Source organism: Ciconia boyciana, chromosome 6, assembly GCF_034638445.1.
Source record: "Ciconia boyciana chromosome 6, ASM3463844v1, whole genome shotgun sequence".
Lineage (NCBI taxonomy): Eukaryota > Metazoa > Chordata > Aves > Ciconiiformes > Ciconiidae > Ciconia > Ciconia boyciana.
Genome location: NC_132939.1, coordinates 66,217,352 through 66,229,073, shown reverse-complemented (window position 1 = coordinate 66,229,073; position 11,722 = coordinate 66,217,352). Strand labels below are relative to the sequence as shown.

The 11,722-nt window shown below is 38.4% G+C and overlaps 1 protein-coding gene across 6 annotated transcripts in view; it reads left to right on the top strand.

Annotated features, from left to right (window-relative positions):
- Positions 1-11,722, top strand: part of KIAA0586 (KIAA0586 ortholog) — a 77,834-nt gene that overhangs the window by 38,045 nt on the left and 28,067 nt on the right. For all 6 annotated transcript variants that reach the window (XM_072866149.1, XM_072866147.1, XM_072866151.1 and 3 more), the window contains 6 exons: positions 170-395; positions 935-1,182; positions 1,666-1,742; positions 4,473-4,607; positions 6,251-6,431; positions 9,599-9,735. In XM_072866149.1, coding sequence (XP_072722250.1) covers positions 170-395; positions 935-1,182; positions 1,666-1,742; positions 4,473-4,607; positions 6,251-6,431; positions 9,599-9,735 — 1,004 coding nt within the window. The remainder of the gene's footprint in view (positions 1-169; positions 396-934; positions 1,183-1,665; positions 1,743-4,472; positions 4,608-6,250; positions 6,432-9,598; positions 9,736-11,722) is intronic.

Genomic DNA, 11,722 nt, shown 5'->3' with positions numbered 1-11,722 from the left:
AGATGCCAACACTTTACTTAAAAGAAACTAGTCTTAATCTATTCTTGTCTCCATAACTATCAAAAGGTGTCACAAACATTACAAGGGCTTTGTGGAACTGACTAACTCTCTGTCTGAGATTTACTTCCTGCTTTCCTTTCTGATCTGAAATTTGGCTTCACGCCTGCAGGAGTTGAGATTCCAGCTGCCACTAGTCGTGTTGGCACACCTGTGGTTACCCCTGTCAATACGCCTCCTAGAACAACCACACCAAGCCCTCCTGCCTCAGAATGGGTCTCCGAAGCTGCAAAAATGGAAAGTCCAAAGCCTCCAAACCCATGGAGTGATGCAGAACTTCCTCTGGAAGAAGAGAAACCCAGTCCTTTGACTGAAGAACCATTCCGTCCCAAGGCTGTGTGAGTTGAACAGGCTGCACAGTTTTCTCATTTCTTAAAAAAATTAATACATTATTTCTACATATATCCTCAAAAAGTCAGTAGAGAAATTATTAATGTGTATATCAGGAGACACTGAGATAAGCCAGGATTCTTTTTTTTAATTGCTTGACTTATATTTTAGAGAAAAATGTGAAATCAGGACTTTTCTCAGAATTTATTGGTCCTTATTCATTGTCCTGTTGAACATTATACTTAGTAAACTGGTATTGTTACACCTGCCAGTAATAAATGTAATGACAATGAAATATTGTATTATTAGCATTTTATTTTTTCTATTACCTCAGTGGGAATACACGTGGTAATTTTTAGTTATAACCAGAAATTCATTAATAATTTTATTTAACCATGTTGATTCTTGGACTGTTCTGTAAAATGCTGTGCTCTTTCATTTGAAAAAATACCTGCAGATTAATTTATTTTCAGTATGGATTTAAGACTTTAGTCTATATTGTTTAATGCATTTTGTTGTGTTCACAATGCATATTCTTACATTTTAGTGAGATGTCAGTGGCTAATGATGAGGAGCCAGAAGCCTTGATTTTACCATCTCAGCAGTCATCAGCAAGGCCCTTCGAATCACCTCCTTGCAATCCACAGGTTCCATCCCCTGTGCCTACAGTTAGTTCTGGGCAGTCCACGCAGGAAAGCAGCCTTACCCTCACAGAAACAGAAACAGAAACTGCAGACAGACCCATCTCAGAAGGGGAGGTACTCTTCAGCTACGGACAGATGCTGGCTGCAAGAGGTAACTAACTAGATAAATTTGTGGAAATTAGAGTTTGGATTAATGTTTTTGTCTTTATAAAATTATCGTCCAGTCTCCTGAAGTTACATTTCATACATTTTCTGATAACTACAAGCATTAACCTGGTCTCTAACTTTCAGTTCATGGTTTTGGATTTAAGAGACCTCATTGCTCTTTTTCTTGTTTCTGAACAAAATGCTTCTGTTTACTAATGAAAAAAGATTAAATCTGCTCTTTTGTCATAGTATCACAGGGACTGTCTTGCACAAGTACCATGTGGTACAAAGTACTAAGTTTTTATTGAAAGCAAAGTATAAGAGCAATTTTCTTGGAAGCTGAAAATATCTTTATAATATACATCCGGTAGCAGGAATTTCCAACTTTACTAAAGCACTGTGTTGCAATTATTAAAGAATGTGGCCTTGGCTTTCTTTCATATAACTTGCATGTTTTTTAGTATTTGTAACTTAAAATATTTTTCAGCATTAGCAGAAGGAGGACTGTCTCTTCCAAACCTCACTGAGAGCTTAACAAGTACTTTACAAGATGCCAATGAAATGGTAAGGAAATGTTTTACAAGGAAACGGAGTTAGTGTGGTATTCTACCTTGAGCATCTTGATAAATTGGATGTGCTTTAAGCATTTTCAATTATAAACTTTTTAACTTTATGCTTTTAAACTGTACACTTACAAAGAATGTTAGCATTTCAGAGCTCCAAAGAAAAAAAAAACATTATACAAGCTAATTTATATTAAAAAAAAGGTTGAATGATTTATATACTTCTGTAGGTGAGAGGTAGCTAATATGCATTTTCATATCTTTATTGTTTTTAGTTTTAAGACATCTTAAACAGAATAGAACATTGTTATGCTCTGAGCTGTTTCAGCTTTAAGCCATCTTTTAATTGCTTGTGTGCTTAAATTATTAAAGTAGGTTAGCTGAGGCTGGAGTTAGTTAAAGCTGCTTAAAACTTCAGTCTAGTTTTTCATCTGACGTGTACTTTAGTCCATCATCCTGGAAGCCTCCCAAGTCAAGGTATTCTCTATTCCCTTCCTCTTTTAACACTTTTCCTCAAATGCCTGGACTTTCCCTCTCTGACTTTGCGTAATGCCTCTTGGTAGGACATAGCTGTCAGATAAATGATAGTATCAGGTAGAGTAATACTATGCTTAAAACAAACTGTTTTCTTTATGAGAGAATTAAAAAATTGATAGTGAAATTGTAATAGTATTGGTTGGAAGGGACCTCCAGAGGGATTTCTAAAATCTTCCTGGACTGTCTCCACAATGCTGTATGGCTTTTCTGGAAGATGTCCAGATAGTTGAAATCTCTGCCATGAGGATGAAGACCTGCAATCATCAGACCCCTGTTAATGTTTTGTGGAAAGCCTCCTCTTGTTTTCTGTTGGTCAGATGCTCTGAAGCAGACCCTGCCCACAACATCCCCAGTGTTCCTTTCCCCTCTCATCCTGACTCAGACCGTCAGTAGGCACATGGAGGTCTGTGAAATCAAGGAATGATTTGACCTGAGGTTGAAAACTGGCTGAGCTACTGGGCTGAAAGGGTTGTGGTCGGTGGCACAAAGTCCACCTGGAGACCAGTCACTAGTGGTGTATGCCAGGGGTCAATACTAGTGCCAGTGCTGTTTAACATATTCAGTGATGACCTAGATGATGGGACAAACTGCATCATCAGCAAGTTTGCAGATGATACAAAACTGGTTGAAACACCAGAGGGTTGTGCCACCATTCAGAGGGACCTCACTGGGCTGGAGAAATGGGCTGACAGGAATCTCATTAAGTTCAACAAAGGGAAATGCCATGTCCTGCACCCAAGGAGGAGCAACTCCATGCACCAGTACATGCTGGGGGCTGAGCAGCTGGAAAGCACCATTGTAGAAAAAAACCCTCAGATCCTGCTGAACAAGTTGAACATGGACCATCAATATGCCCTTGTGGCACAGAAGGCCACCATCATCCTTTGCTGCATTGGGAAGAGCGTTGCCAGCAGGTCAAGGGAAGTGGTCCTTCCCCTTTAATCAGTACCGGCGAGATAGCATTTGGAGTATTGTGTCCAGTTACGGGCTCTCCAGTACAAGAAGGATATAAGGATTTAATGGAGTGAGTCCAGCAAAGGACTACAAAAATGATTAAGGGGTTGGTGCATCTGTCATACTGAGAGAGCTTGGATCGTTTAGCCTAGAGAAGAGAAGGCTCTGGGGGAATCTTACCAATGTGTATAAATACCTGGTGGAAAGAAGTAAGGAAGACAGAGCCAGACTCTTCTGAGTGGTACCCAGTGAAAGACAGGAGGCAGTGGACATAGATTGAAATTCAGGAAATTCCTTTTAAACATAAGAAATGTTTTTACCATGGGGGTGGCCAAACACTGGAAGAAGTGCTGCTTTGAGCAGTTGGGTTAGACTATACAATCTCCAGAGGTTCCTTCCAACCTCAATAATGCAAAGTTTAAATGTCCTAGAGCAGGAGCCCACTTTTCTTCTCCCTGCCTATCCTTCCTAGACATTTCTACCATGCATGGCCATAGTTCACCTGTGCATACTTTCCCATCTAATATCCACGATTTTATTCACGTGATAGTTGTGAGACTGTGCCCAAACTTGCAGATCTTTCCATCTGTTGTCCAGACTTTGCCATATGAGTGTATAGTCACTTGAGGAGAATGCCTTCCCTCTTGATCAAGATTGTAAAAGTTCCTTTTGTAGGCTTCCCTTTAGACGCCTCCTCTGTCTGCCACACTTCCTCTCTTACATTCTGGGCTTAAGACTCTGTTATCAGGTGAACCTAAATTCTCTTCATCAGGTTAGAAAGCTTGCTTGCTAAGGTGTTCTTCCCTCTCTTTGTCACTGGATCGTAACTCCTTCCAATAGTCCTCCATCCTCAAACTAGGCTCTCTGGTTGAGGAAGCTAAATCCTTGCTGGTGAGAACAGCTCTGCAGCCAGATCGTTGCTAGCAACCAGTATGTGTGAGGATTTAACTGTTTCCCTGAACTTTGGAGGCCTAAAGGACCTTGTTCTTCTCTAAGTATTGCAGTCTTATGCATCAAATAAAGACTGTGCATGTCTGTGGGTAAAAGGAGAGAGCAGTGTGTCATCAGTTTGCTTATTTTTAAATGTCTAGATTTTTGTGACACAAGTTCTCAGTGTGGAAACTGTAACAACTTGCTATAAAAGAAAAAAGCTTAATTGTGAACTAAAGAAAGAATGATTCAGGTTCCTACAAAAAACAGTTTTGGATCATGTATTATGTGGTTTTTGTTTTTGTTTTAGGATTATGATCCTCCCAGTGAAGGGCAAGTTGTGAGAAGACCGGATAAAGGCTATCACAGGGATCCTGTCCTGACTCTTTTAGCCAAATTAAATCAAGCACCTGTTGCTGCACAAGAAGGAACGTGCCATTTGGAGGTAACTTACAGTCCTTTTCCTTCCAATACAGTAGTTTTTGAAGTGATACTTTCTTACTCAAAAGTAGATAAAATATTTCAAACTTATCCCTCCTGTTGGCTACAGAACAGGTTCGTACACTTCATTCCCTGCTGGAAGTAATCCCACTTCTGTTGGCTATGTTCTCATGTAAAACTTTTTAAAAACGCTGAAGGTTAAGTGTTGGTATAAACAAGTCAGCTGTACATAGCATCACACGTACCTAGTTTTCAAGGTGCATATGTGACTGTTCCAGTGTACCAGATTTGTCCTGTCATTTTGAACAGCAGGGAAGTTTTCTGTCACTTCAGCAGTATAGTATATTTAGCAGTACAAGTTCACTGTACTTAACAGCCTTATGAGTGTTTTAAGAAGGTACGAATAACTCGGCAAATGTTTACATTCACTTTTGCACATGCTGTTGATACTGATCTTGGAACAAAACCTCAAAATATTCATATTCAGTTGGCAGAAAAAACAGACTAACAAAAAAATATAACTATCTGCCTCACAAAGGACAAAAGTATTTTTTTGTCACACATCTAAGTATTTTCTATGTGGAAAATAGTAGTTTGGACTGGATGTCTATTCTAACTGACATAGCTGGAGGAATGTTTAAAGGAAGTGAACTGTGAATACTGCAGTATGGTTCGTGAACACCTTTATTTACAGCAGATCTTGCTTTTTGTGATTTTATTGATGCATATGCAGTTTCTTCATTCTGTCTTGGTCAGTTTAGTCTAAATAATTACTAACTTCACTCACCTCCTTAACTGTTCCTTTGTCTGTTGGTATTTTACTTAATGAGCTCTGGTGGATGGACTTAGTGAAAAGCTTTCTACAGTGTCAGCTCTGAGTCTGACTGTAATTGTAATGACATTTTCTCATCAGCACTGCCAATTACAAATGCATCTCTAATTTGCTTTTTCCCTTTCCCATAGTCACGGACTGCTCAGTCTGTCCATACGAGACACTAATAAACTGCCCCCCACCCATATTCTGGCAAGGTGTGTGCAAGCATACCTTCTTGTTTATAAGAGAAAGAATATTCTCCTAGATGTTACTAGTATTGCTTTAGAATTATTCTGTGCACATGTGTGTATGTGTATTCAACCTGTATTCCTGCATAGAAGCAAGCTGTTTTTTCTCTGCAGCTTTGAAAGTCGGAATCCAGAGAACCATCCCTATTTTAAGTGCCATCCAAACCTACTTAAAAATTGAACTTCTAATGTGACATGCTGTACAACAGAGAGTCAATAGCTTTTAGATGCTTCTAGTGTTACAAGGCCAGGCAGTCAACAATGGCTGTATGTGTAACATTAAAGACTTCATGTGCTAAAAATATAACTTAGGTTCTGATCATGTTGGGATACCACTAACAAAATACGTAATGTTCTTTGGCTGTAAGTGATTCTTTTCTGTCCAGTACTGATAAATGTAGATCTTGCTTTCAAACCCAGTTAGATGATATCTCTTCGGTTTCAGTGTTCTTTATTCAATGCTAATAGTATAGACTTAAGTTTATGCTGTAAGGGTTAATATAATTAGATTAACAATGCCTGGTTTTGGAAGAAATACATTGGGGATTTTTATACCTGCTGTTCTGATGTTGCTGTTCTATGTAGGATTCTGATGATAGTGTTGGGGAGCTCAGTGAAGGTCAAAGACCAAAGCTGACCCGTGCAGCAGAGAGAATCCTAATGGGACATTCAGTTTATATGGACCATCCAACTGCTCGGACTTCTGAGAACAGACCACCCCAGGGTTTCCGTTCTCCATCGCCAGGGCAGCTTGCCCAAATTGGAGGTACAGTTAGACTGTCACTTCTTCTCGGTGATATTTGTGTGGATTCTGAGTTTTTTTCTATAACAGTATCTAAAATACTTTCAGAGGGTATGTTCAAAAACCAATATTAAAAATTTACAGGCAATTGCTGCAATGAAATGATTAGCATTCCTATTCTGAGAACTGGATTTAATTCAAGCTGTGTCTTCACTCTTCTTTGTCTTTAATGTTCTACAGTTTGAACAAAAATTGTGCCAAGTACCCACTTGCCTGTAGAAAAGTTGATTGTAAAGTTTGTATTTTATTCTTTTAAGTCAACTTCAGTTCTCAAAACCACTTAGTTTGACCATTCTTGAAATCAGTTTCCATAGGACAGGTATTAATATCAGCAGTTCAAGCTACTTCTCTGTGTCCTCTTATACAGCACTCCTCCTCACTGTTTTTATCAATCCATCAAGGTGATACTGCAGTGTCTCATAACTGGTAATATTTTTAGCTTCATATATTCCTGTAACAATATGGAAGTTCATTTTTTCCCAAATGGGTAGCTGAGGTGCACACATAATGGCTTGTACAAAGTAGTGCAGGAATATGTTGCTGTGATAAAGCAGGGTAATTAATTTATTTCTTTTCAGTTGAAACTAGTGCTGTAACCACTGGCCCATCCTTCCTCTCCCTTATCTTTTTATCCCAGTTTCTCTATTGTTATCTGAAAATGTACATCTATACTTGCTTAGTTAAACTGCTGCAAGCTCGTAGAAACTCTTGGTTTTGTTGAGTGTGGTTTTAAATATGATTAAACTAAACTGAAATAATTATTAAACTGTTACAACACAAATGTGGTTGCACTGATTCATCAAAAGTTGTGTAAACTAAAGTGATCAAACAGCTGTTTTTCTGTCCTTTGAATTTTCACATTTATGAATTTCACAAGAGAAGCATATCTCACATTATCAGCCCCTGACCAGTAGGAAGTGGATTGAAATTGAATGTGTTTAACATGTGGCAAAAATTATCTCAGAGAAATAAGAGTATTTGTTTAGTTTTGAACTGATTCACATTTCAACTGGTTATACAGAGAGTAAGCTTTTTAAGGTAGCTGTTACCTCACGTTTTGGACCAGCTACACCACTGTCAGCCTTGAAAATACATTCTGGTATTTACATATCACATATATTGCATACATTATATACTATCAAACTTTTACTTGAAAGTAGTTTGTTGAATGTTGTTTGGAGATTTGTTACATTAGGCTTCCTGGCAAAGGACTAGGTAATGCTACCGTCCCTTTCTCCAAGTCACTTGTTTAACACTGTGTTGTTAGAGTACAGTCAGCATTAAGAACACTGTGATGTGGGAATAAATGAGTAATCTAGATCAATCTGCTCTAAGGCTCTGATAGCGCTCAGAACCATATAGAGAATTAGAAGATACAAGTTAATGGGAGGACCTATCTACTAGGGATATTTCTTTCTTACCCAGACTGTCCATAACTGTATCTGGAATAACTTGTTTGTATCTTCTCTGTATCTTTTTAAAATTTATTTAATTTAATTCAGAATGCTCTTTGTCTGTCCTGTAAATATCTAACACTTTTCAAAACCAGCTCCTGCATGTGATGATAATCTAGAAGCAGTGTGTTTCTCTAGTAATTTTTTATGCTCATCTCCCTAAATCTTACAGTATTATTTCTGTTGTAGTATTTTTTTTAGAGGAGGCAAGTACCCTGGACTAACTACCATGGGGGATGCCCTGTGTTTTTACATAATCTGTAATAATCCCAGACTGAGTTTTGTTGCATTCTAATGATTTTTAACTTAGCTTTCCTCCCTCCACACCTCTGAACACACAGCACAGTATTCATTGACATTGCTAAGGAAACAACATTGTATAAAAGCTAGGATCTACTTTCAAGACAAGAGTATTTTCCTGTCGGGGAGGAACAGAAGATCTTGTTTCCAAGTCCCTTTGATAGCGAAGTCAACACTGAATAGGAAACAATCTGTTCTGGGTGGCAGGGGGAGGGAGGTTGAAGGGGGGAAGGAATGATCTGTGATTGTTTCCACTTTTCTTCCAAATCTTTTGTATCTGTCCACTGGTATGTGAGATTGCGTGTCCTTCAGTCTATTGCAATTCAGGACTAAGAGCTATTTCCTGATAGCCACAACAATTACAATGCAGGCCCATCATTTTATTTCATAATTATTTTTAGGGGTAAAAATTAAATAATTGTTACACCAATGGGTGTAAAAGTTCATATATTTCAGGGTGTATATCTCTGTACATATAACCTTGAAGAGGATACTCGGTTTCTCTGTCAGAATGAGTCACTCACAGATATATCTGTAAGGATTCTGGGGATTGTGTGTCTATGGGTGTCTTCAGTTTTGTGACCAGTTTTTATCTGTATTATGGAAACATGATGTCTATTTGTAGGACGGAGCAGGTGTTGCTCATGTAGGTATATAACAGCATCTTGATGATCAGTCTTTCATTTATAAATCCTTGTTTTCAGTGCTTAAAGTCATGGATATAAAAACCAACATGCAAATGAAATGTGGCACATGTAGTCTTAAAGTGAACAATAATTACAGTTAATTAAGCAATGATTATAGTTAATTAGGCTTTAAATTCATTCTTTGGCTCTGTATGATAGCAAAAGGCTAAAGTTAGTACATGAGCTGTCAGTACATTTTTCAAAAAGGTGCTTTACACGCTTCCAGGCTGCAAAAGCATGATAAATGCTGGATTATATAGCAAATTATCCCTTTAAAAAAGACTATATACAGGTTTCTTTTCATTCACACAACAGTGAAACATTTTCATGAAGAAACCTTTCCAGTCTCTTTCCAATACGTGTGATAAAGCTCATTAAGCATATAATGGTATGATGAACTATACAGCTTTGAAGCTATCATAAATGCTGCCGTGTTAGAAATCTACAGATGATAAAACTGATTTATTTTTTTTCAATTTCCACAGACATGTATTCTTATTTCTTTTTTCCCCGCAAGAACAATTTAAGGGGTATACAATGAGCCATGTAAGGAGGAAATAATTCTCTTTAACATTGCATGTCCCATTGTTGACTCTTGAAAGGCTCCACATCCTGCCACATGAGTTGACTGGGAGATTATTGCTCCAGCTCATCAAGGAATTTTTTTCTCTTCATTTTTCTCTCTCTGCAGAATTTCTTGGAGATGCAGATACAAGTCGTGGTCCAATGCTTATGGCTGAACTGGAATCACAACCAGTTTCAAAACCTGTTCTGCAAGCAGCCCAACCAAGCTGCAGAGTGACATCTCTCTCAGAGGATCTGTCCCAGGTAAACTCAAAGGATCTTTTCTATAACTGGTCAGAAAGCGCAAACTGAAACCTAGGAAAATAAATTTTCCTGTTTTGCTGTGGTGATTGACATCACAGAACTGATGCATTTGAAGTGACACATTCAGCTGAGAAACTGAAGTCAAAAGTACATGTGTGTAATTAGAATGATTGTGTTTACTGTGACTGGATCCTTACAATATGCTTTCTGTTAGGCTCAGACCTTCTCTTTTACCTTTTCTGCACTTCCTCACAACTTCACTGGTCTCACAGGATCTAATACTATACATACTCAGTTCAGATGGGGCGTTCCAATGTTTTAGGGGCACAGTGCTTCAAATACAGAAGAATAACATGATGGATATATGGGAGAGGAAGCAGCAATAGAGGTTTGGCCTCACCAGTTGTAACCCACTGATTCAGCATCTCAGCAGCTTCAGTTGTCCTCGCAGGGGCAGGGTTGGAAAGGCAGCAATGATGATGCACCTCAGAGTACTTGAAAGTAGAGGAAGATCCTATTGATCTCTGCTTGAAACCTATAGAGTTAATCCGTTGCTACTTCATTAGTATGTGCTGTTACCTAGAGATGATGGTTTACTTGCTAACTAAAGATAAATTCAAATAGCGAGTGGCAAAAGCTAAAAATGAGGTGGCAGATTGCTCTTTAATATGTTAAGCTTCACAGTGTGTTTGAAAGTAATAATGTACTTACCATGGTTGCTATGTTCCTGGATGCATTCTGCCCTTCCCTGATGTTCTATATTAAAAATAACCTGAAGTATCTTATATTGACCTGTCTTTGATTTTATGTTTTTGAGCCTTGATGTGTATCGTGCCATTGGTGTCTGAGCAGTTCTTAAATGTGTCATCTGAAGCAATGTGTTGCATCTTCAAAGAGGATTTTAAATGTGATACCTCTTTCACTTTGAGGTCACGGGAACATACTATTTCTTGGAATGATTGTTCACAGGCAAGACTGGATTCTGTTAAACAGCTGTGTCTTTGGGGTGAAGCTCATATCCTTGTTATCGTTTCACTAGCCAAAAGTAAAAGGAACAGAGAGGGTGAAATGTGTTTCCTTCTTTTAACACCATTAGCTGTAATAAAGAACCCAGTGATACCTGCATCTCATGCTCTGGAGAATTAACTGATGGAGTTAGGATTGATTTTTGTTTGCCTGGGTACAGGCAGATGATAATGTACCATGTGTAAGATTACCCATGTACATAGTCTTACTGATGCAAGAAATGTAATGTGATCTGACATAGTGTCTTTCATAGAAAATATAGAGATAGTTATATATTATGTTATCCTCAGAAACTTTTTCTTGCATCTGAACCCTTAGTGTGGGCTTTTTGCCTGCTGGCATATAAAACTCACCCTCCCTCCAAACCAATCAAACAAACCCCTGAACTTTGTGTGTGTGGTTTTGTTTGTTTTGGTTGTTTCCCCCAAACAAAATGGTCTCTTCCCGTATGTGGGTGTTCCTGAGGTAAGACTCTAAATCACTGTTTCTCACGGCTAGATTTTTTGCTTTTCTATGATATGACCATGCCTATAAACGATAACCACTGTAAACGTCCGTCCAGGATGTCACAAAGCCATGCTCCATAAGATCCTCTATTAGATCTGTACATCCTTCTCTGAAAAAAAATTCCTGTACCAGATGATTTGAAAGCTTGTTTTGACAGCATCTATCTACCATGTAACAATGATGAGCCTTTCCCCTAGTTTCAGTTAGGGATGGCATCTGTATTCAGATCTACGTCTGGATCTGCTTTGTTACCTGCCTGTAGGAAACAGGTTTTCTGGTAACATAATACCAACTGAGAGAGCAAGAGGTGCTCAGGCTTTCAGAATGATTCATTCTATGCAATGTTTAAGGCAATAATCACTTTAAACTTCTTAAAAGATTTCCTCCCAAGTTAGTCACTGACTCTCACATCAATTGTTTCACATCTTGTTCTTCATCTCTAGGCAGTGTTTGC